General features: G+C 38.6%; 2 protein-coding genes and 1 pseudogene across 3 annotated transcripts in view; 2 read left to right on the forward strand and 1 right to left on the reverse strand.

Annotated features, from left to right (window-relative positions):
• The first annotated feature begins 1,037 nt into the window (after positions 1-1,037).
• On the forward strand, positions 1,038-4,165 carry LOC148156267 (phospholipid-transporting ATPase ID-like). Its single transcript, XM_088010684.1, has 6 exons — positions 1,038-1,127; positions 1,213-1,271; positions 2,647-2,760; positions 2,921-3,019; positions 3,113-3,174; positions 3,264-4,165. The coding sequence occupies exons 1-6, from the start codon at positions 1,073-1,075 to the stop codon at positions 3,397-3,399; spliced, it is 525 nt and encodes a 174-aa protein (XP_087866810.1). The 5' UTR covers positions 1,038-1,072; the 3' UTR covers positions 3,400-4,165.
• Positions 4,166-9,043: 4,878 nt separating this feature from the next.
• LOC148156268 (uncharacterized) lies at positions 9,044-12,531 on the reverse strand (annotated as a pseudogene).
• Positions 10,153-19,681, forward strand: part of LOC148156269 (NLR family CARD domain-containing protein 3-like) — a 36,289-nt gene continuing 26,760 nt past the window's right edge. The window contains exons 1-3 of one of the 2 annotated variants that reach the window (XM_088011177.1): positions 10,153-10,289; positions 13,623-13,754; positions 13,908-14,027. In XM_088011177.1, the coding sequence (XP_087867303.1) occupies positions 13,666-13,754; positions 13,908-14,027 (209 nt within the window). In that variant the 5' untranslated portion in view covers positions 10,153-10,289; positions 13,623-13,665. Of the gene's footprint in view, positions 10,290-12,628; positions 12,739-13,622; positions 13,755-13,907; positions 14,028-19,681 lie in introns of those variants that run through there. The other variant, XM_088011178.1, reaches the window with a different exon arrangement.

Consider the following 19,681-nt stretch of genomic DNA (forward strand, 5'->3'; position numbering starts at 1 on the left):
GATCTGAACCTGAATTCATCCAACCAGGAAGCAGAAGGAAACCAGAACCTGTAAGATTTCATCACTTTTATCTGCTGTTTTCAGGTAGATTTGAGTTTTAAGTTATCAGAACCACTTTGTGGATCCATTTTGAACATTAATATCCCAGATGATTCATTACTTTGTGCTTCTGAACTTTCTTCCTTTGATCAAATGAAAATCGTCTGTTATAAATGTATTTCCTGCTCCATTTCAGAAGCTCTTTTCTGCTCAGAAGTAATAAAATACACATTTTAAATCTATTTTCATTTTATATTTTATCAAACTGACAGATAAAACAAAGATCGGATCGTTTGGTTGTTGATTATCTCTGTTAAAAAGGGAGAGGCTTCGGGTTCTTATAACTATAGAGCAAAGATAAACTGAAGGAGTTTCCAGGATGTGATACGACACACCTGTGATTACATGATTCTGACAAAAACATTTTATTCTCAGACCAAAAGTAAACCATTCCTTTTTCTTTTACAAGTCAAATACAAATGGAAAATAACTGATATTCCAAATTACTACTTTAGAGTAAACATAATTGAAGCGTTCTTTAAATGTGTGTTTAACTTTTAAAGTTAAACACATTTAATGAGTTAATCTTAACTTTCTGGTTCTCTGGGTTTAAATGTGACACTGAGTCATTATTCAAAGCAGGAAAAAGGAAAACATCTCATTCTGGTGAGTTAGCTCTATGAATTTATTCATCAGAAAATATTTTCAATATTGACACCAATTTTATTAGATCTGGGTAAAGTGTGGCGGTTGGTTGAACTTTTGACCTTTAAACTTTCAAGAATATTTTCAAAACAAAAGCAGCACAAAAATTTGACAGCAGTTGTGTTAGATCTGAAAAAGGCGGCGGCTTGTTTCTCTTCTAAATGTCTCTGATTTTACATCATGAACTCTTTCAAACATAAAGATGTTTTAAATGACAGAATGAAACAAAATGGCCACCTTTCTTATTGAGAACTGAATCAGCGGCAGGTCTCTGCTCATCTGTTCAGGCTCGTGATTCAGGTGTGATGATGGACGAGCCGAGCTAACGATGGGATCAGTCGAATCGTTCTTTAGAAAGTTGTGTGGAGGGAAGAAGCAGAAAGGTGAGATCTGACAGAAACAAACTTCATGACATGTTTGGTAGCTGTTTCCTCTCTGGTTTCACTTTTCATCTCCATCTTTTCCCAGAGGAGGAAAGACGGCTGCGAGCGAATGACCGAGCTTTCAACCAGGCCTGGCCGTACGCTGTAAGTACGCACTGAACCAGGGTCACTTTCTACTAACACTCATCGTTTTGGCTACTGTTGGAAATGGAAAGAGACCAATAATATGAAGCTTATGGATCTAATACTTAGCACATTTCCTGTATCTATTAATTTATTTAATATAAGAATTGATTGATTTATTGGATGCCTGTAAAGTTTTCTGAAAATTTTCTCATGGCTAATTGTGGAAAAAAAAACATGTATTTTTAATTTAATGAATTGCGGCACTTTTGGCTTTCCATACAGAATCTAAATTATTAATATCTATCTGAGTGAGTGAGTGAGTGAGTGAGTGAGTGAGTGAGTGAGTGAGTGAGTGAGTGAACTGTGGCACATTTGGCTTTCCATACAGGCTGGATGGTCAACTTGTTAATAGGAAAGCTGAAGCTGCCACAATTCAGTTAATTAAAGAGACAAAATTAATAATTAGTCATGTAACAATTTTAATAAAACTTGAGAGGCAACAAATAAATAATTATATCGATGCACTAAGTAAATAAATACGTAGCTAAAAATCACAATGACTAATAAAATGAAACCCTAAAATATATAGAACTCATTTATTTAGTTGTTTGTTTGTACATCCAGTGTAATTCAAATGTTACAATAATTATTTATTGCTGAACATTTTGTCACTGGTTGGTTTCTATGGTTGGAATATCAACTAGAAACTGTTGAGGTGGAAACTTTAAAAAATATTTGGAGCGGAAAGGAGGAAAAGGGAAGAATACAATGTAGTAAATGATCAATCATGTTTTGAAACGGTAAATATTAATTTCCTACTGATAATAAACTGTCACCATGCAGGCATCATTGCATTTTGGGTTCATGTTTGATAACTTGTGTGCAAATTAAAGTGTGTTTGTGTTTGGGTGTGTGTTATAAGTGTGTGTGGACTTTGTCCTGCTTGTGGCAAAACATGCAAATATGTAATTAGTGACATAAAATACTAAAACAAGCAAAGTTCATGACATCTTTACAATGACATGGACCTTGTTGGATAATAACAATAAATAATAATTTAAAAATAAAATAGATTAATTTTTTTAACCAGATTTCTGATGCACATTTATGCACATTAACACGGCTAATTTTAGCTTCACTGTTTACGCTAATTACACTGACAAAAATTTATTTGAATACAAAACAACTTTTTTTTCTTGTAAAATTTTACAGATAAAAACTTTAACGTTAGGAATGAAGTAGCGAACCCAACATAATCCATCTTAAAATGAGTAAAATCACGCCTATCATTTCACTTGGATATTATCTTCTCTAATGCAGCTGTATGTCTTTACCATCCTGCCCCTCAGCCTTTCAAAATAAAATACTTCCTGTTATTCTTTTTGTTCCTCAGAAAAATGCCATCAAAACGTCCAAATACAACCTTTTCTCCTTCCTGCCTCTGAATCTCTTCGAACAGTTCAGCAGGCTCGCCAACGCCTACTTCCTCTTCCTCCTCATCCTACAGGTGGAACATTTCTATTCAGTTTTAATTGTCAATATTTCTCTGTTGTTTCAAATGTACAAACAAATATATTCTTAATTGTGTGATGTGAATTTTTGCTTAAATTTGTGTAAATTGTAGGACTTTTTGCAGTGAAAATGTTGTGTTTTGTGTCGTTTGACAGCTAATCCCACAAATCTCAGCTGTTCCCTGGTTCACCACGGCTGTGCCGCTGCTCATCGTGCTTTCAGTGTCAGGGGTCAAAGATGCTAACGACGACATAGTAAGGATAAAGAATCGGCTATTCATACAGGAAACGGTGAAATCAAACACGAGGAAACAATATTTTCTTTCTTTATCTATGTGAAATGAGCAGAACAGACACAAACAGGACAAGCAGGTGAATAACCGCAAGGTGAAAGTCCTGATGCACGGAGAGTGAGTCACTGCTTCCAAGATTTTACTCATAAACACAGTTAAAGGGTTTTTATTATCCAACCAGATGATTCAGAGGTTTTTCTTTCCAGGCTGAGAGAAGAAAAATGGATGAACATCCAGGTTGGAGATATAATCAAACTGGAGAGCAACCAGTTTGTTCCAGTAAGTTTGGCCTTCTTAAAGTGGACATTTTATTATTTTTTATGTAAAATGTTTGAAATTTAATAAACTGAATCTAATTTTACCTGCTGCTGACAGCAGGCTGCACCTGAGCAGCTGATGCAGGTTCTACTCTTCATTAAGTCTCTGGTCAAAATGAGTCCAGTTTGGGATGAGAAAGATTTTATGTTGTTCTGTTTTGAAATATAAACTCTGGACAAGCTGGATGACGGAGCAGAATCAGCATCCTGATCAAATATGGATGATAAAGAAGGTGAGGATGTGATGGCAGAAAAATAAGAACCGTTGATTTTTAATGCTGCCTACATTTAATAACATGAGAAACGGCATGTTTTATATTCATTCAATCTATATTTAATAGTTTTTACACAAATGAAAATACAAATTTAATGCGTTTATTTTTCTAAATTCAACATATGAAATATTTAGCCCATCATTTTATGAAAAGATGGTCAGCTCTCTTGATACAAGAGAAAACTATTTTTAAGAAAGTTGCTGCTTATCAGTTAATTATCGATTGATTAGACCAATTAACTTTAGATTAATTACAATCAAACTTGTGTCTCAGTTTTATGTACTATAAAAATGTTAAATGAATTATTGGTTTTCACTGGCTATAATCAATAATCATCCTAATAAATATAAAATTCTAATGATGCCAGTCTCTTACTGTGTAAGTCCTCTAAAATAAGAGTTTTGTTTCTTAAATTACCAAATTAAATTCAGTTTATTGTTGATTTTCTAAGGATATGCTGTAAAATTGTAACAGTTTAACATTTCACAATTTAATAAAATTAATCCTACATTAATTTTCCATTTCCATTAAACAATTATTTCACCTAAAAAAACACAAATGTTTAGTTTATTCCTTGACATTTTTTATCGTTCCCCCAATAATTACATGGAAAAGTTACAACCCAGAATCAACAACTACTAGTAATCAGAAATAAAAGGGATAATAATAAATCTGTCATAATGGATGGTAGACTTCTAACCCACATGCAGAATCAGGCCCAGAGATTATTGGTGAGTAACTGTTGATTAGAGAAAACTATCACAATGTCTGGTAGGTGATCCTTAGGTATGGGTCCGAGTCTCACCTGGAAGCGGAGAGAACAGGTCAATGATCTGGCCAGAGGTGGACAAAAAGTTAGTGGCTTGGTGGAACTTTTATAGGATGTTTTCTTGGCAAACAATCAGAAGTGGTTCTGTCTAGTTTGGTTCTTCACCTGTTTATCAGCTTTATTGTACCTTCATTGTGGCGCACTGCAGCTGCTGCAATTCCTAAAAACAAGCGACAAAAACTGAGCTAATCCCCTGTGTTTGCAAAACGTGATTTTTATAACAGTCGTCAAACTACGGCTCCTACAGCATATTTAAAATAAAACGATTGACCAATATAAATAGAAATTCACCCCTTCTTGCATCTTGACAGAACTAACAGAAACTAAACTGTTTATAGATTTGTATCATTAAGAATTTATCAAACATCAGTTTTCTAATCTTTAATTTAAGTCGTATTTAATAGATATATCTAATAACAAATGATGGCGCTACTAATATTTTCGTATTTTCCATTTTATCCCTGTATTGGGATAAAATGGTTTTATGGACACAATGAATCACATAGTGACCAATAGGCGCTGTCCAGTCCAGTAATACATATCAATTAGCAGGAGTATGAAAGACGTAAAAATAATTAACAAGTTAAAAACAATATTTCATACTGTTTTTAATCCGAAATATTAAAAGCAATATTTTTAATATTGTTTTATATATACATATAAAACAATATTAAAAATATTGTTATATATATTCCTCCCACAGTCTTTGCATGTAGCCCCTCTGACTAGGGTTACTTGAGTAGTAGCATTCCAACAGATCCATGTTTTCGTCTCTCGCCCATTTCCGTCTTGTTCCAGTAGCCCATTTTTCATCAAGGTGCTCTGGTTCCCCAGCACCTGACGCAGACCTTGTTTGGCCGGGCGACGTCTGAGCCGGCATGTCGTGCTTATCAATGTCTCTCATGGTATGAGGTAGGCTATATAGCTCCAAGGGTCTTGCCTAGGGACCCACACTGCATAGCTCAATTGCACTGTTGTAACTGTTTGCCCCAGCCTGGATTTGAATCCGGGTCTCCCAGGTGGAAGACTGGTGACTTACCCACTGAGCTATACAGTCAGCTATAGCTCATGGAACGACATAACCAAGTGGCGGGCATAGTGTACAGGAACATCTGTGCCGAATATGGACTGGAAGCCCCGAGGTCAAAGTGGGGAACACCCCCAAAGGTGGTGGAGAATGACCGAGCTAAGATCCTGTGGGACTTCCAGATCCAGACAGACAAGATGGTAATGGAGAACCAACCGGACATTGTGGTGGTGGACAAAGAACAGAGGAAAGCCGTTGTGGTGGATGTAGCAATACCAAGTGACCACAACATCAGGAAAAAGGAGAAACTGGAGAAATACCAGGGCCTCAGAGAGGAACTGGAGAAGGCCTGGAAGGTGAAGACCACAGTGGTGCCTGTGGTCATAGGGGCCCTCGGGGCAGTCACCCCCAAATTGGAGCAGTGGCTCAAACAGATCCCAGGAACAACATCAGACATCTCAGTCCAGAAATGTGCAGTTCTAGGCACAGCCAAGACACTGGAGGAGAACCTGAAGCTCCCAGGCCTCTGGTAGAGGACCCGAGCTCAGAGGATGAAAGAGACCACCCACGGAGGGTGAGAGGGGAATTTTTTTTTTTTTTTTTTTTTTTAATATACTGCCACCCCTGAAAAAAGTCCTTGCCACCCTCTTGCCACCCCATGAATATTTTTCTAGATCCGCCCCTGTCTGTATTGTCTGTACGATCTTGGAGTTCACCATCAGCTTATCAGTTCAGGGACACAGATGTTCAGGGAAGTGAGCAGCAGAACTGAATCTTTTTTAGCCATAACAACCAGGGGAGGATAGCCAAGGCCAGCCCAGGGTCCAGATTCCGTTAGCGGAAATTTTAGGTCCGGCTGACATCCATTTACTGCCGGCCTTGAAAGTCTCGCTGGTGCTTCTCAATGGCGAATCCAAACAGCCAAATTTAGGGTTTTCTGCCTGATCTGAGTGAATAAAGTTATCCAAAGTCACACCATATCCATTCTGAGTCCGAGATCTGCTGCCTGGCCTCAATCCTGTTCCAGGATTGCACCCAGTCTGCGGCTCAGCTCCCGTATCATCTCTGTCTGAGTGTTGATCGCTCTGCAGATCCCATCACTTCGGCAGCTTTGAAGTGGCCAAAACGGCCACCAGCATCTTCCGAAATTTCCGATAAGCCAAGTAGCCGCCAACTCCAATAAGCAGAAAACCTGTTATCATTCAACATCCTCGACTGACGGCATCATCAGACACACAGTCTTCTACTTCCATGTAGAATCCATCGTAGAATGTCCCGTCGGGACACGAGGGTGCCCCTTTACCCAGTTTCCCAGTGGAAAAAATTAGATCAGAGATCAACTGATCAGATCCATAATTTGCAACTTCAGAAGCTTTTCAAAGAAGACTCTAAAAACACAGGACACAGACGCTGAGCAGGGAAGACAGGGAGGCAGAAAAAGTGTGTCCTCCTCCTTCGAAAGACAGAGCAGAAAGGAGTCTGTCAAGTCTGCTCTGACCAACAGTGGATCTGGCTTCAGGTCAGAGAAGAGAGACTTGATTGGACAATAAGTGTGAATCCCTGATTGTTATGTACCAACAATTCTGTGGAGCCCAACACAGATGGTCTGGGCATTTGTCTGTTGTTAAGGTTGTTACTTAATGGCTGAAATGAAGTCTCAGTTCTGGGTTGAGGAAGTATCACCCAGATTGTCTCCTGGATCACAGATATTCTCTGCTGTTAATTGACAATGTGCAAGTCTATAGAGAGCAGCTTGGCCAACCTCATGATGAGATCATCAGACACAATCTAAAGCACAGGAGGGGTGAGGGCACATTACAAAATTTTCCATTAAACCCATTCCATTAATAGTTGCAGTTCAGCCTGACATGAACTCAGTGAAATTTCCAATCATGACCCAGTTTTTGTTCAGAGATTCACCACCTGGATGAGTCCAACATCAGAACAATCAACTGTCTCTGTAGAGACTGAATACATTAAAGCCACTGAAACTCTCCAAGCATTAAATCACTGTAACATCATAATCTGAAATAAAATGTTTACACATGGTACTCCAGTTGTTTACTTGTTTTTTGTTTTACCCTCTTATTGTCTAAAATCTGTTTTTGCTCAAACTTTATGAAGTTTGTTCAATCAGCTCAATCCCACTGCCTGCAGTAAAAGTGGTGAGTTGTAGTACTCTAGTCTGTTTGCCTGACTTAAAATCATCAGGTCCATTAGCAGGAATAAACTCTTAACTCTCCCCTTGTCTCCCTTTCTGGAAGAGGGACCAGATTAAAGGTTGAGGGGCTTCAGGCCCTTAAACTCTCCTGCTCCATGCAATAGTTTATAGTAGGAGGCTCTCTGCTGCCACCTACTGGTCAAACTGCCAACTATTGCACTTCGGGTTGAGCTACATTTGTATAAAGTCCTATAACTGGTACAAATGATGCTGCTGTGCAGTCAGTGTAAATGCTCTGACTATAAATGTTTACTGTGGAGCCAGATGTCTAGTAAGTTGCATCAGGCTCTAAACTATACATTTACATTTAAAACACTTAAACTGATGCAATTAATTGGTATTAACTTTATTCTGAACCTGTACAGAAAATCTAACCTAAGATGTGCTATAAAATCAGAGTCCCTCCATATCTGAGAAACCAAATGTTGAAATGTTTGAGTTATGAAATATCTCTGCAGTAGAGGAAGCTCATCTGAAAAATGTAACCAGAAGTTCTGGTTAGATCTGTTTATAAAATTATCAGATTTTAAATGTTTCAGAAACCAGAACTGAGATTTTAGTCTTTCAGTCTGTTGAGGAAATTTCTGTTATCAAAGAATGAATCTGTCCAGGAACTAGAGGAAGATTAATCTTTGTCTTTATTTCTATTCAGAGATGAAAGTGTTGGAAGACCCATCTCACTGAACAGTCAGTCAAACACATCAGATGATTATAAAGTCACAGCTAAAATCGAACAGCTCAGGTCTGAATGTGTTTCCAGGTGACAACAGTCACATCCTCACCCTGTCATGTAACTGAGCCTCAGCTCACTGGAGGAAACCGTTTCAGTTGGACTTTCACTAAAAAACCCAAAACATGGATGGCAGGAAATGAGAGAAACAAGGAGTCTGATCAGAAACAAACCTCTAGTTCTGCTTTAATAGATCTAGACTCAGTTACAAGAGACAAAACATTACAGAAACATCTCCATATACATAAAACACAATCAATCCACATTTAGATAAAATTACAATGAAATAAGTAAAAGTTAAAATGAAATTTAACTCTTTGTGTTTTCTGTAGTTCCATCAGCCTCACGGACTAACATCTCCAGAACCACATCACTGCTGATCACATGAAAATACTGAAATCAGCCAAATTCATTCACTGAAACAAATATCTATATTTCCATCATTCACTGTGATTAACATTCAACACTTTGACATGTGATGCTAACATGATGCATCATCACTGCAGCTCTGCCTGCACCAGTCAGCAGGCAGGAAGAAAATCATTTATATTAATTATACAGTTAATATAATGCAAACGCTGCTTGTTTATATATTAAACTTTTACAAAAACCCATTAATGTGGAGCTGCTGATGACTCTGGAAGTCAATCTGACACATTACAATCATCACCAGTATTATGTTGAAAATGAGCCAGACTCCAGCCGGGTCATGATGTTTGGTCCAGGACCGTTTGGGTCCAGCAGCTGATGGTTTGATACACATTTAATAAAACTAGAGACACTGACAGCAGCAAAGCCCAGATGAGTCACTTCCTCCTCTTCTGGTAGAAATCTTCCTGCAGCTTCCTGTGGCGCCTTCGCTCCTCCTCCAGGTTCTTCTGGGTTCCTGCAGGTTCTGTTTCAGTTCCTGGTCCATTCGCTCCAGGATGCCGTCCTTCTCTTCATCCCAAGCATCCCGCTCCCTGGTCCGTTCTCGTCTGCTCTGCTCCAGATCCGCCTCTCTTTGCTCTCGTTCAACTTTAACTCGGTTTTCTGAAGCACTTAGTTTTTGTCTCCACTCTTTTAGCTGCAGCTCTTCCTGTTTTATCCATTTTTCCTCTTCCTTCTTTTCTTTCTTTCTCTTCTAGCGTTCATTCTCAGTGTTTTCATCCATCAGGAGCTGAATTTGTTGTTTTCTCTGCTGATCAAGTTGAGATCACAGAGTTTTAATGTTTTCTGTTTCTTCTTCTTCCCTTTTTAACTTCTTCTGTCTCTTTCCTGAGTTGTTTTGTTGACTGATGCTCATCTTCTCTCTTCTGTTCCACATCCTGTAGTTCTGCTTCAACTTTTAAAATCCTCTCAATCAACACATTGATGAACAAGTCTGTTGAGAAAACGCTTCACTTTCCACCACTAATGGTCTGAACCGTTTCCTCCAGTTCTGGATCTGCCGTCTGTCTCTGATGTTCAGAACTAAATATCTTCCTCCTCAGATCTGAATGAGATCCTGATGTCCTTGTTCTCCTTCATTAAGTTACCAACAGCTTTATCTGCAGGATCTGAGTCTGTAGTGAAGAGGATGATGGTGAAGTCATTGACTCTGAACGTGTCCTGTATGGTGTGTAACTCTCCCTGGTCTTCATCAGTCAGGGACCCACAGGCAGGACCAGGATGAAGGCCTGGACACCCTCAGGACCACAGAGGAGAAACCCGACGTCCAAACACCTCTCCCTGGTTTCTGACGCTCTGAAGGAAGATCTGGCCGACCTAGAATGACCTTGGCTGCTGACGTCTCCAGTGGTCCTCTCCTCCCAAACAGAACCAGGTTCAGAGGTTCACGTTTCACAGCCACAGGTAAACCTTCATCCTCATCTTTCTGCTCAGACACTGGAAATAAAAATGAGAAAAAGTCTGAGTGGAATAAATAAAACATTTAGAACCAAACCAGAAAGTTGGAAATCACTTCAGCTTTTCTTAGAAGTTAAATAAATCCATCCAACTCAGATCTCAAATCCAATATGGCTGCCATTTATTTAACATGTAGAGGTAACATAATAATAATAATAAACTACACACTGATAAGTTTGGCTCCATTAGCAGACAGCAGCCTCTGGTTTTCTACTGGAATGATTCATATTCTGATTTATTCGTTTCCCAAATTGACAATTGATGTTACAGGAAGTATAAAAACTAAAAGACAAAATATCAAAGATTAAAAATTAAAACAAAACAAACCAGAAGAACATGAAATACAAATCAACACATGATGTGAAGAGAACAGCAGGTCATTTCATGACTGACTGCCAGTTGTTACAGACACTAAACCAGGTGTGAGTCCCCCCTCCTCGTCCTGTTGCTGCAGGAACTGAGCAGCTTCTACCTGTTAGTTTTATACCAGGAAGTCTGAGCCTGAAGCCAGAAGGCAGAAACTGGAACTCAGCAGGTAAAGATGACAAGTTTCAGCAATAATGGCTTCAGTTTTCATTATGATTTGTGTTTTGTCCATGCTGGGTGTGACATCATTCCCTGATCTGCGCTCTCATTGGTCAGCTGAAAGAAAAGCAGCATTGCTAATATTATGCATTCACTACAGTTTGACAGTTTATTGTATTTAAAGTACATGTTGCATTGGAAGGATCACCTGGAGAATGTTAGAGCTAAAATGTCAAAAAAAATCATTGCAATATCGTATAAGTTAACAAATATTCTATATAACTCATCACTTTATATGTTACATTGTGGCTCAATAATTCATACAATTCTTGAGATCTGAGGAAACTTGTAGGAAACCAACAGAATCTCCAGAAGGAAGTTATTAAATGGTAACTGGTTATTTTATTCTGGCTCCTCTCAAACAATGTGATAATATTGTGGAGATTTTCAGTTTTACCATTGAACATGACAGTTTTCTGTAAGATGACAGTTCACTCTCTTGGTTTTTAGACTTATAAAATTACAAGTCTATATTGAAATGTCCAAAGCTCTGAGGTTGCAAACAGCACATTGGATGCTGATGTATTTAATTTAGTGTCAGGCTGGATCATTGCATGTGGGCAGGTTTCAGTGAGGTAGGGCCAGTGTTGTCCAGAAATCAGCCTGATCTCAGGGGCCTCAGGCCAGTGGGGTCCAGAGTTTCTCCTGCAGGGCCGACATCCTTCATGTTCTGGTTCTGTCCCTGGTTAACTAACCTGGATCAAATGATGGGTCAATAGAGGCCTGAGCAGATCACTGACATGCTGAGGAGGAAGTTACAACCAGGCAGAGAACTAGAACCTGCAGGATGCCGCTCTAGTTCAGGTTGAGGATTGAAATGAAATCAGGGTTTCAACCTGGATCAGCAGAACCTGCTCAGCTGATCCTGGTTTAACCAGAGACTGCAAGCTTAACTAACATGATGATCAATGGCTATATAGGAGTTATGGTAATAATCTACATTATAATAATGTAGATTAATGTAATAATAATGTGGTTTCACCAGCAGTAATGTGGTGATGTTAAGGACTACAGTTCAGTTTGTTCTTTTGGTTTATTTTGTATCATTTTGTACTTTTAGCTGATGATTATTTTTGTTTAGATGCCATAATTACATGAAACCATAAATTAATTGTTATTTAGTGTTAAAGGGATAAAAATGATTAAACTACAGATTTCCATCTGACCTGCTGGTCCTTGCAGCTGCTGACCTTTGACCTGCAGTGGAAGCAGAAAAGATGGACTTAGTTTTTTAAAGCTTCAAGATTTTAGTTCTGGTCAATAAATTATGACTCAATTAAATCTGTGCTGTTGTTGCATTGAGCTTCTTTTAAAAGCGGCATAGAAACTAATTGTCCTTTATTTATGGTCTTATAAATAAAACTTAGAATTGGTTCAAATCTCTTTTTAAATATTATCAAACATATTTTGATAATTTAAAAATGTTTAATCTGGGTTTAATAATCATTCATCATGCAGGTTATAGTTTCACCACCAGAGGAAGAAAAAATCAAATGAAGAGTCCAGTTGGTTCAAAGTTAAAACTGATTTTGGTTCCAGTACAGCTGAACAGAACCTGGATCACCATAAAACAGGAGCAGTTTGTGTACAAACTGGGAGTCATGATAAGGGTTCATGTTTTCAGATGTCAGCAGGTAAATATTCCTCTGACTCCTAGACAGTCAGTACCAGTCAGACCAGTTTAGGCTCATTTCTCCTCATAATACTTTCAGTTTAACCTCAACAGTCCAGTTTGGTTCTACTGCGGTTCTGTTGGGTCACAGTTTGTTTTGCAGATGTTCTTCAACTCTTTGGATCGTTTGAACAAACTGTAAGTTCTTTGTTTTCTACTTGAACTTTGACTTCAGTAACTTTCCTGTTTGTTTCTTATTTTTCTCTCTGATGTTTGGAGAACAGAGAACTACTGACTTGAACTCAAAGTTTCATCTTTCTGCTGTTTGAAGGTTAATCTAAAGCAGAGGGGCCCAAAGTCGGTCCTTGAGGGTCGGCAACCTGTATGTTTTAGTTCTCTCCTTGGTTTAATGGAAATGGATCAAATGTTGGCTCATTAGAAGGCCAAAGAATAACACTGACATGAGGAAAAGGTTGTTACTACCACCAGGGAGAGAACTAAAACATGCAGTATGCCGGGCCTCGAGTACCAACTTTGGGCACCCCTGGTCTAAGGGATTATTAGCTTACTGATAAACTGGAATGAAGCAAATTGATGAGGAGGTGATGTATCTTTTTCTCTGAACAAACTACTTTATATTTCTATTTCCTGGAGTCAAATTCTAGTCTCCACCATTGAAGTTAAAAGAGTTTCAAAGTAAAATATTGTTCTTAAAATGTGTTTAATTCAGTCAGATTATTAAGTAGTTAATCTTTGATACAGCAGGTAATTCAGTAATTACCTTAATAGTCAAACTGAATTAAACACATTTTAAAAATAATGTTTTACTTCCTGTTGTTCAGGTTGAATCAGTGAATGTAAATGCTGCTCCATGTCTCCATCTAGTGGACTGATAGTAGAAGTGCAGCAGCTGATGCAGCTTCCTCTGCCTCTCTGCTGTCTGACTGCATTCACCCGACACTGATATGAAGCAGAGAAGAAGAGCCAATCAGAGGAGGAGCAGCTGATCTTTTTCCAGCACTAATGATGTAAAGGATGATCAGAGTTGATGTGCAGATGAATGATGTGTGTTTCCTCTGCAGGTGAAGCTAGAAAGTGTGTGTGAGCTGATGTGAATTCAGCAGCATGGATCAGTGTGAGGACAGAGAGGAGGGAGTCCCTCCCTCTAAAACCACTCTGTGTGGGGAAGATGAGAGCCAGAGCAAAGGTCAGAGGTGAGGTCACCATCTCTAACTGTCCACAGCCCTTTTCACACAGCGTTCACTATATCAGGCCAAAACAGACGTGGTGATGAAGCTGCTGCTGCTCCTCTTTGCTGCTTCATCCAGACTGAACAGATTCAGTTTTAATCATCATGTTTCTGTCAGGATCCATCAGAGACTCAGACCAGAACCAGAACCAGAACCCAGCTGTGTGTCCTTTAAGAGCGACTGGTCAAAGGGTGAACCCTATGACTTTAAATCTCCTGGATCTCCACCATCAGAGAGGTGAGCTGTTTCTAACTGCTGATCTCTTTATCTGTCATTGTGGCCATGTGACGATATTAATATTAACTCAAAAACACAAAGACAGAAGTTAATTTAATTTCTAGGTTGATATCTGGATTGCTCTCTAAATTGGACTACAGGCAGATTAATGCTGAAAGAAAGAAGTTTCTATGAATTAATGATTCCAGTTTCTTCTCTGAGGTTCAAACTTCATCAAACATGGTGGATTATCAACAATTTCTACAGTTAATATAAATAATACAGTGGTTCTTAACCTGGGCTCGATCGAACCCCAGGGGTTCGGTGGAGCCTCTGCCGGAGGTAAAGACACTTGTGTAAAGCCGTGATGACGCCCCGCTTTGCCATCACTTGCTGCAGAGGATCACGTTACATCGCTGAGCCAATCAGAGCTGCGGAGGAGCACTGATTGAAGGAGCTCCACTCTCAGCATGGATTTGAACTTGTGTATGTAATTACAGTTTTTACCAAATTCTGTAGCTTTCGGTGTACTTCTAAATCTGCTCCATAGTTGCATCTTTTCAGGGTTGCTACTGCCTCTAGTGGCGTGGGGTGGTAACACAATTAATATAATTACATTACTAAATCAGAATACCGCAAAGTCTTTATTATTTATTATTCATTTTTTATTATCTTAAGAATGTAGAGATAATTAAATGATCTAAACAAGACCTTAAAGTGGTTCCACTTGATGGCCAACCTGTTGAAACTGGCAAATTTAGGTCGTTCCTGGACAGTCAGCTCAACTCTGCTGAAAACACTGACTATATTTTGAAGAACTGTTCCCAGAGACTCTACCTTTTCAGAAGACTTGGTGATCTTCTTAAAGTGACCCAACTTTAAGAAGATCACCTAGATCAACTAGACTCTAGTCTAGTTGGGTCACTAGACTAGACCCAACTAGAGTCTAGTTGGGTCTGGAAAGACCCAACTAGACTCTAGTCGGGTCACCGATATGTCTTGAATTTGGAAAAAAAAAATCATTTTATTTATCACAAAAGAAGGGTTCAGTGAATGCGCATATGAATCTGAAGAGACTATAAGTACACCCTTTAGTCAATCAAATTTGACAGGTGAGGGAGGGGCTCAGTGACCAACTCTTGGAGCCCGGTTGTGTAGTGAGTATGTCATTTTATTTTATTTATGTTTTTAGGTAAAGTGTACCAATAGCAAACTTAGTCAATATTATTATAAGTTGGGCCAAGTGTAAGAAGATGTAAGTAAGTCTCTGTGAGAGGGTCTACTTGAGAAAAAAATCAAAGATTCACTGACTGAATTATTGGTTGATAGCCAGCATACTTATGAATTTTTGCAACAAACATTGAAAGAAAATAAAAAAATAAAAATAAAACCTGAATGATCATTCAGTTTGATAAATATCTACATAGAGTATCATTCAATAAATCGATAGAAATCCAAGTACTCACATCAAAACATCAAATCTAAATAAATAATACAAATTGTATTAAATATTTTAATACAGACTGATGGTTCACATTGATCATTTATAAGTTTTAGTAATGGAACCTTCAACAACTACAGGCGTACTGTATTTTGTTAGTGAACACATTTAAGCATGTAAGATAACGGATGGAGGGAAAGAATCATTAGGGCCAAAAAACATGCAGCGTAAAAGTCAGAGAAAAAAGCTGTAGATAATTTTAAAGGTAACAAAACAATTTACCATGTTGGAGCAACTCTTGGAACCTGGTTGTGTAGTGTAAAACACTTCCAACTTTGGGGAAAACTGAAAGATAAATATGAGCAGCCTGGCCAAGGCCTGTTTAGTCTGCGTCACATATAAATTTACAGATGAGGAACTTTTACTGAAATGTATCACACTAGCATGTGTTACAGAAAAAAAAAATCTGAGTTTCAAATGTACTTAAACCAACCTTTATGTCAGAGTTGACACCTATTAAACACAGCACATAACACAGGAAAGACAAGAGAAAGTTAGATTCTTAATACTCGCGAGGAGAACAGACAGAGATGTGCTTTCAGTTACAAATCTCCAACTGCTCTGAAGCACATTTGCCTGCCCCTCTCTTTTTATTGTCTTTAGGATCCCTAATCACAGAGAGCGCTGTAACTCTAAGGGGAGGGGGAAAGACACTTCATCACACAGTCACAGCGCCAAGATTATAGCTAACTAACAACACAATCTATCTCGCACTAGCTTATCCAGTTCCTGACCCAGGATCAAGCAGGACAAGTTGTACATCTTCACGGCGATGGTTTTATAGCTATCTAAGAGGTCAAAGCAGGCCGTTCTGAGAAGAGCTGCTGTCACTGCTCTTCTTCAGAGAGGCCTCCTCTGAGGAAGCAAGCCAGAGTGATTAACAATACAGAAACATTCCTTAAAACATATGACTAAACTAAATAAGTAAGAATACATAAACTAAGAACATAATAAAGATATACCAAATAGTTGATAATAATACAATTTACCTAACATTCCCCCCTGTTTATCAAATATTTGTTCTAAGTCTCACATCCCTTCTAAACAGCCACTTCAAACGATTTTCAGCTGGGGGTTTATTTTTTAAGAACGGAAATATTTTTTCACTCAAGGGTTGTACTCAGTTCAAAAACTAGGATCTAAATACATGTGAGGGGAATCCTCAGCAGAGGATTCTGTGTCAGACTCAGCATGTTTTATGAACAAAGGATACATCTGTGCCATCCGGTCCTCCATGGGCAAAATTGCTGTGGTGATGATACGGTTAAACAAAGAACGCAGGCAAAAAGTACAACGGCATTCACACAAGGTTAGAATGGCAGCAAAGACTGCCATTGATACTAAAGCAGAGGACACAAGGGTTTGGTACCTTCCAACAACCTCAAACCATGCATCCCACATAGAGGTGTTTGCTCCAGAGGCGTCCTTCATTTTGCCATTCAGGGTTCGGTTCCCCGTAATGGCCTCCGCCAGGCTCTCATCGGCTGCTGCGTTGGTTGGCAGGTATATACAACATCTTTCTCCAAAGACAACACACACCCACCCTTTTCTCAGCCAGCAACATGTCAAGAGCTACACAGTTTTGGAAAGCCATCAGTGAAGTAGCGGCCAGCTGCTCATGAACCGCCTAGAACTCAGCCTGTGTCCAGTTACCTAGTTCGGCACGTTGTAATGAATGAAATTGATCCCGTCTACGTCCCTGTTTACAGTACACCACCAACAAACTGTAGATTCAAAACCTGATCGGTCAAAATTGGTGAGGGACCCGGATGGCATGGATGTATGTAGACGCACATGTTCCCATGACAGCTCTCATTTCTGGAAAGGGTAAGACAGAACATGTGTTAGATCGGTGTCTCACCTAGGATAAACAGATACAGGCAATAAAGAAACTGGAGCACAGAAACCTGTAACCTTTCAGGGTAACTTATCAAAAAGCCTGTCATTATCACTCCACCACCAGACATCTCTCCAAAATATGACTTATGTAAAAATCCAAGTCACTGACAGAAAGTTTACTTCAGTTAAAGTCTTAAAGCATCTGAAATGTCTCGTCTTTAAGTATGGAAATTACTGTAATAATGGATCTACTCAAGTAAGGTAATGAAAAGTATAAGTAAAAAGTAAAACAAGGCAAATGCATTTTGAATGACTTCTTTTTTATTTATATACTGGTAAATTAGTCAAATAAACTTAAAGTAATGTACACAACCAAGTGCAGACAAAATTAAACTTGCTAATAGATATACCTGCAGGCATCATTTAGTTAAAAATTAGGCGCTTTACCTATACAAGGTTAACTTAACCTAGTTTACAACTGAACCAGCTTCTTAGTATCCCCTCCAGGACAGAACATACAAAGGGTTTGTAAGCCTTAAGTTTTCCCTTCAAGTAAGGTCAGTAATGAAAATGAGAAAAATAAAAAGTCCGTACAGAAAATGCGGCCAACATGAAAGGCAGGCAAGGCCAGTAAGCTACCAACTTTGTTGCAGTCAATCAGTAGGTGGGGTCAAAACACTGACCTAAAAGTGAAAGCTCATCAAGAATCGTCATACTTATTTGCGCTTTCTTTTTAGAAAGGAATCTTTTCATCAGTTACTGCAAGAGGAAATATTGAACATAAATCCTACAAGTGCTTTTAGGATTAGTTTTACTCATCATTAAGAATTACTTTTTAATGGTTGCTAGGGTTGCCCATAGTAAATGTCTTGGTTCCATACATACTACACAATCTTGCTTTACTAATTTAGAAGCCTGATCTACCATTAATAATAAGAATAATAAAATAATAAGCAGTTATTATTTTGTCCAGGCTGAAAACATAAAATGAAAATAAAAACAACATTTTTATTCGCCATTTCAGTAATATTTAAGTTCGTTCGGCTCCTAAGGATGCTCCAGGGTTGTGGACAATCTTCACCAGTTTTGAGACGGTCAAACTATTTGGTTTAGCCCCCTTTGCAACCTGGCCTTTGCCCTGTAGGTCAGTGAGCCTCCGGAACTTATTCTGTCTTTTTTTTTTTTTCTTTTTTTTCTTTTTACTTCTGTGCTGAAATGACCTTTCTGCTATTTTTATGGCTGTGGGAGTAGTCAGCAGCACCTGGTACGGCCCGTCCCACTTAGGAAAATACGCCGAGATGAGAGTATAGGCCAGAATAGTTTGTTTTTGTTTATTTAAGTTGGCTTCTCATACAATCAGCTTAAGTAGCTTCCTCATCTATTTACCATTGATTATTAAACTGTGACAATCTATACAGCCTTCCAAATAATGTTTAAAGAGGTGTAAGTTTTGATGTACTTGTAATGTTAATGTATAATTTTACCAAGTCTAAACATTGCGTCCAGGGCCTACTAGTTCCTCCAAGACATGTTTTAATCTGCTTTTCACAGTACCATTTGTTCTTTCCACCAACCCTGCACTCTAAGGATGATAAGCACAGTAGTTTTTCAATGTCATTCTCACATCACTTGTCACTGTAAACAGTCTGTGGAATGTTGTGTTTTGCGCAGATTAAACAAGTTCTACAAAAAAATTTTTGAATAGGAAATAAATCCATAAGTAGTATAATACTGATGTACTTGTCCGACCATTCCCCCTGTCGAGACATGTGACACACCATGGCTCGATATTGCAGCCCATTTATATAGATTTTTTGGTAAAATATTTATTATTGTTGCTCCTTTCTTCGTCCATAATTCTTTTTCATTTTGTGGACTTGCTTGTTGCATTTCACGTAGAATTTTTTATCACAAGATTGAACTGTCTTCTAAATGCAACACTGTTACTGTTCCTGTCGCTGCTTGTTTGCCATCTTATCAGCGAACGCATTCCCCAGGGACACTATGTCTGTCCCTGCAGTGTGTGCCGCACATTTGCAGATTGGTAGTTGCTTTTGGAGTTGTACAGCTTCAAGTAATTCTTTCAACAAGTCTGCATGTGTCACTAGCTTTCCTGTAGATGTTACCATACCTCTATGCTTCCAATATTGTGCAAAGGTATGAACAGTTGCAAATGCATACTGTCAGCATAAATCGTTACTGTTTTATCTTTCATAAGTTTGCAAGCTGTGGTAAGTGCAATTAATTCGGCAGCTTGGGCTGAGTAATGTGAAGGGAGCTTTTCAGCTTTTAGCACTGTCTTATCAGTTACCACTGCATACCCAGTTTGAGTTTT

The sequence above is a fragment of the Poecilia mexicana genome, unplaced genomic scaffold, assembly GCF_051168715.1.
Source record: "Poecilia mexicana isolate PSO_F unplaced genomic scaffold, ASM5116871v1 scaffold_12, whole genome shotgun sequence".
In the NCBI taxonomy this organism is placed as follows: Eukaryota; Metazoa; Chordata; class Actinopteri; order Cyprinodontiformes; family Poeciliidae; genus Poecilia; species Poecilia mexicana.

What these genes read in the sequence shown, in the direction of transcription:
- LOC148156267 (XM_088010684.1), top strand. Translation starts at nt 1,073, where the DNA reads ATGGGATCAGTCGAATCGTTCTTTAGAAAGTTGTGTGGAGGGAAGAAG. An exon ending in TGGAGGGAAGAAGCAGAAAG is followed by an intron (nt 1,128 to 1,212) that starts GTGAGATCTGAC and finishes ATCTTTTCCCAG; the next exon opens with AGGAGGAAAGACGGCTGCGA. An exon ending in AAAGTCCTGATGCACGGAGA is followed by an intron (nt 3,175 to 3,263) that starts GTGAGTCACTGC and finishes TTTTCTTTCCAG; the next exon opens with GCTGAGAGAAGAAAAATGGA.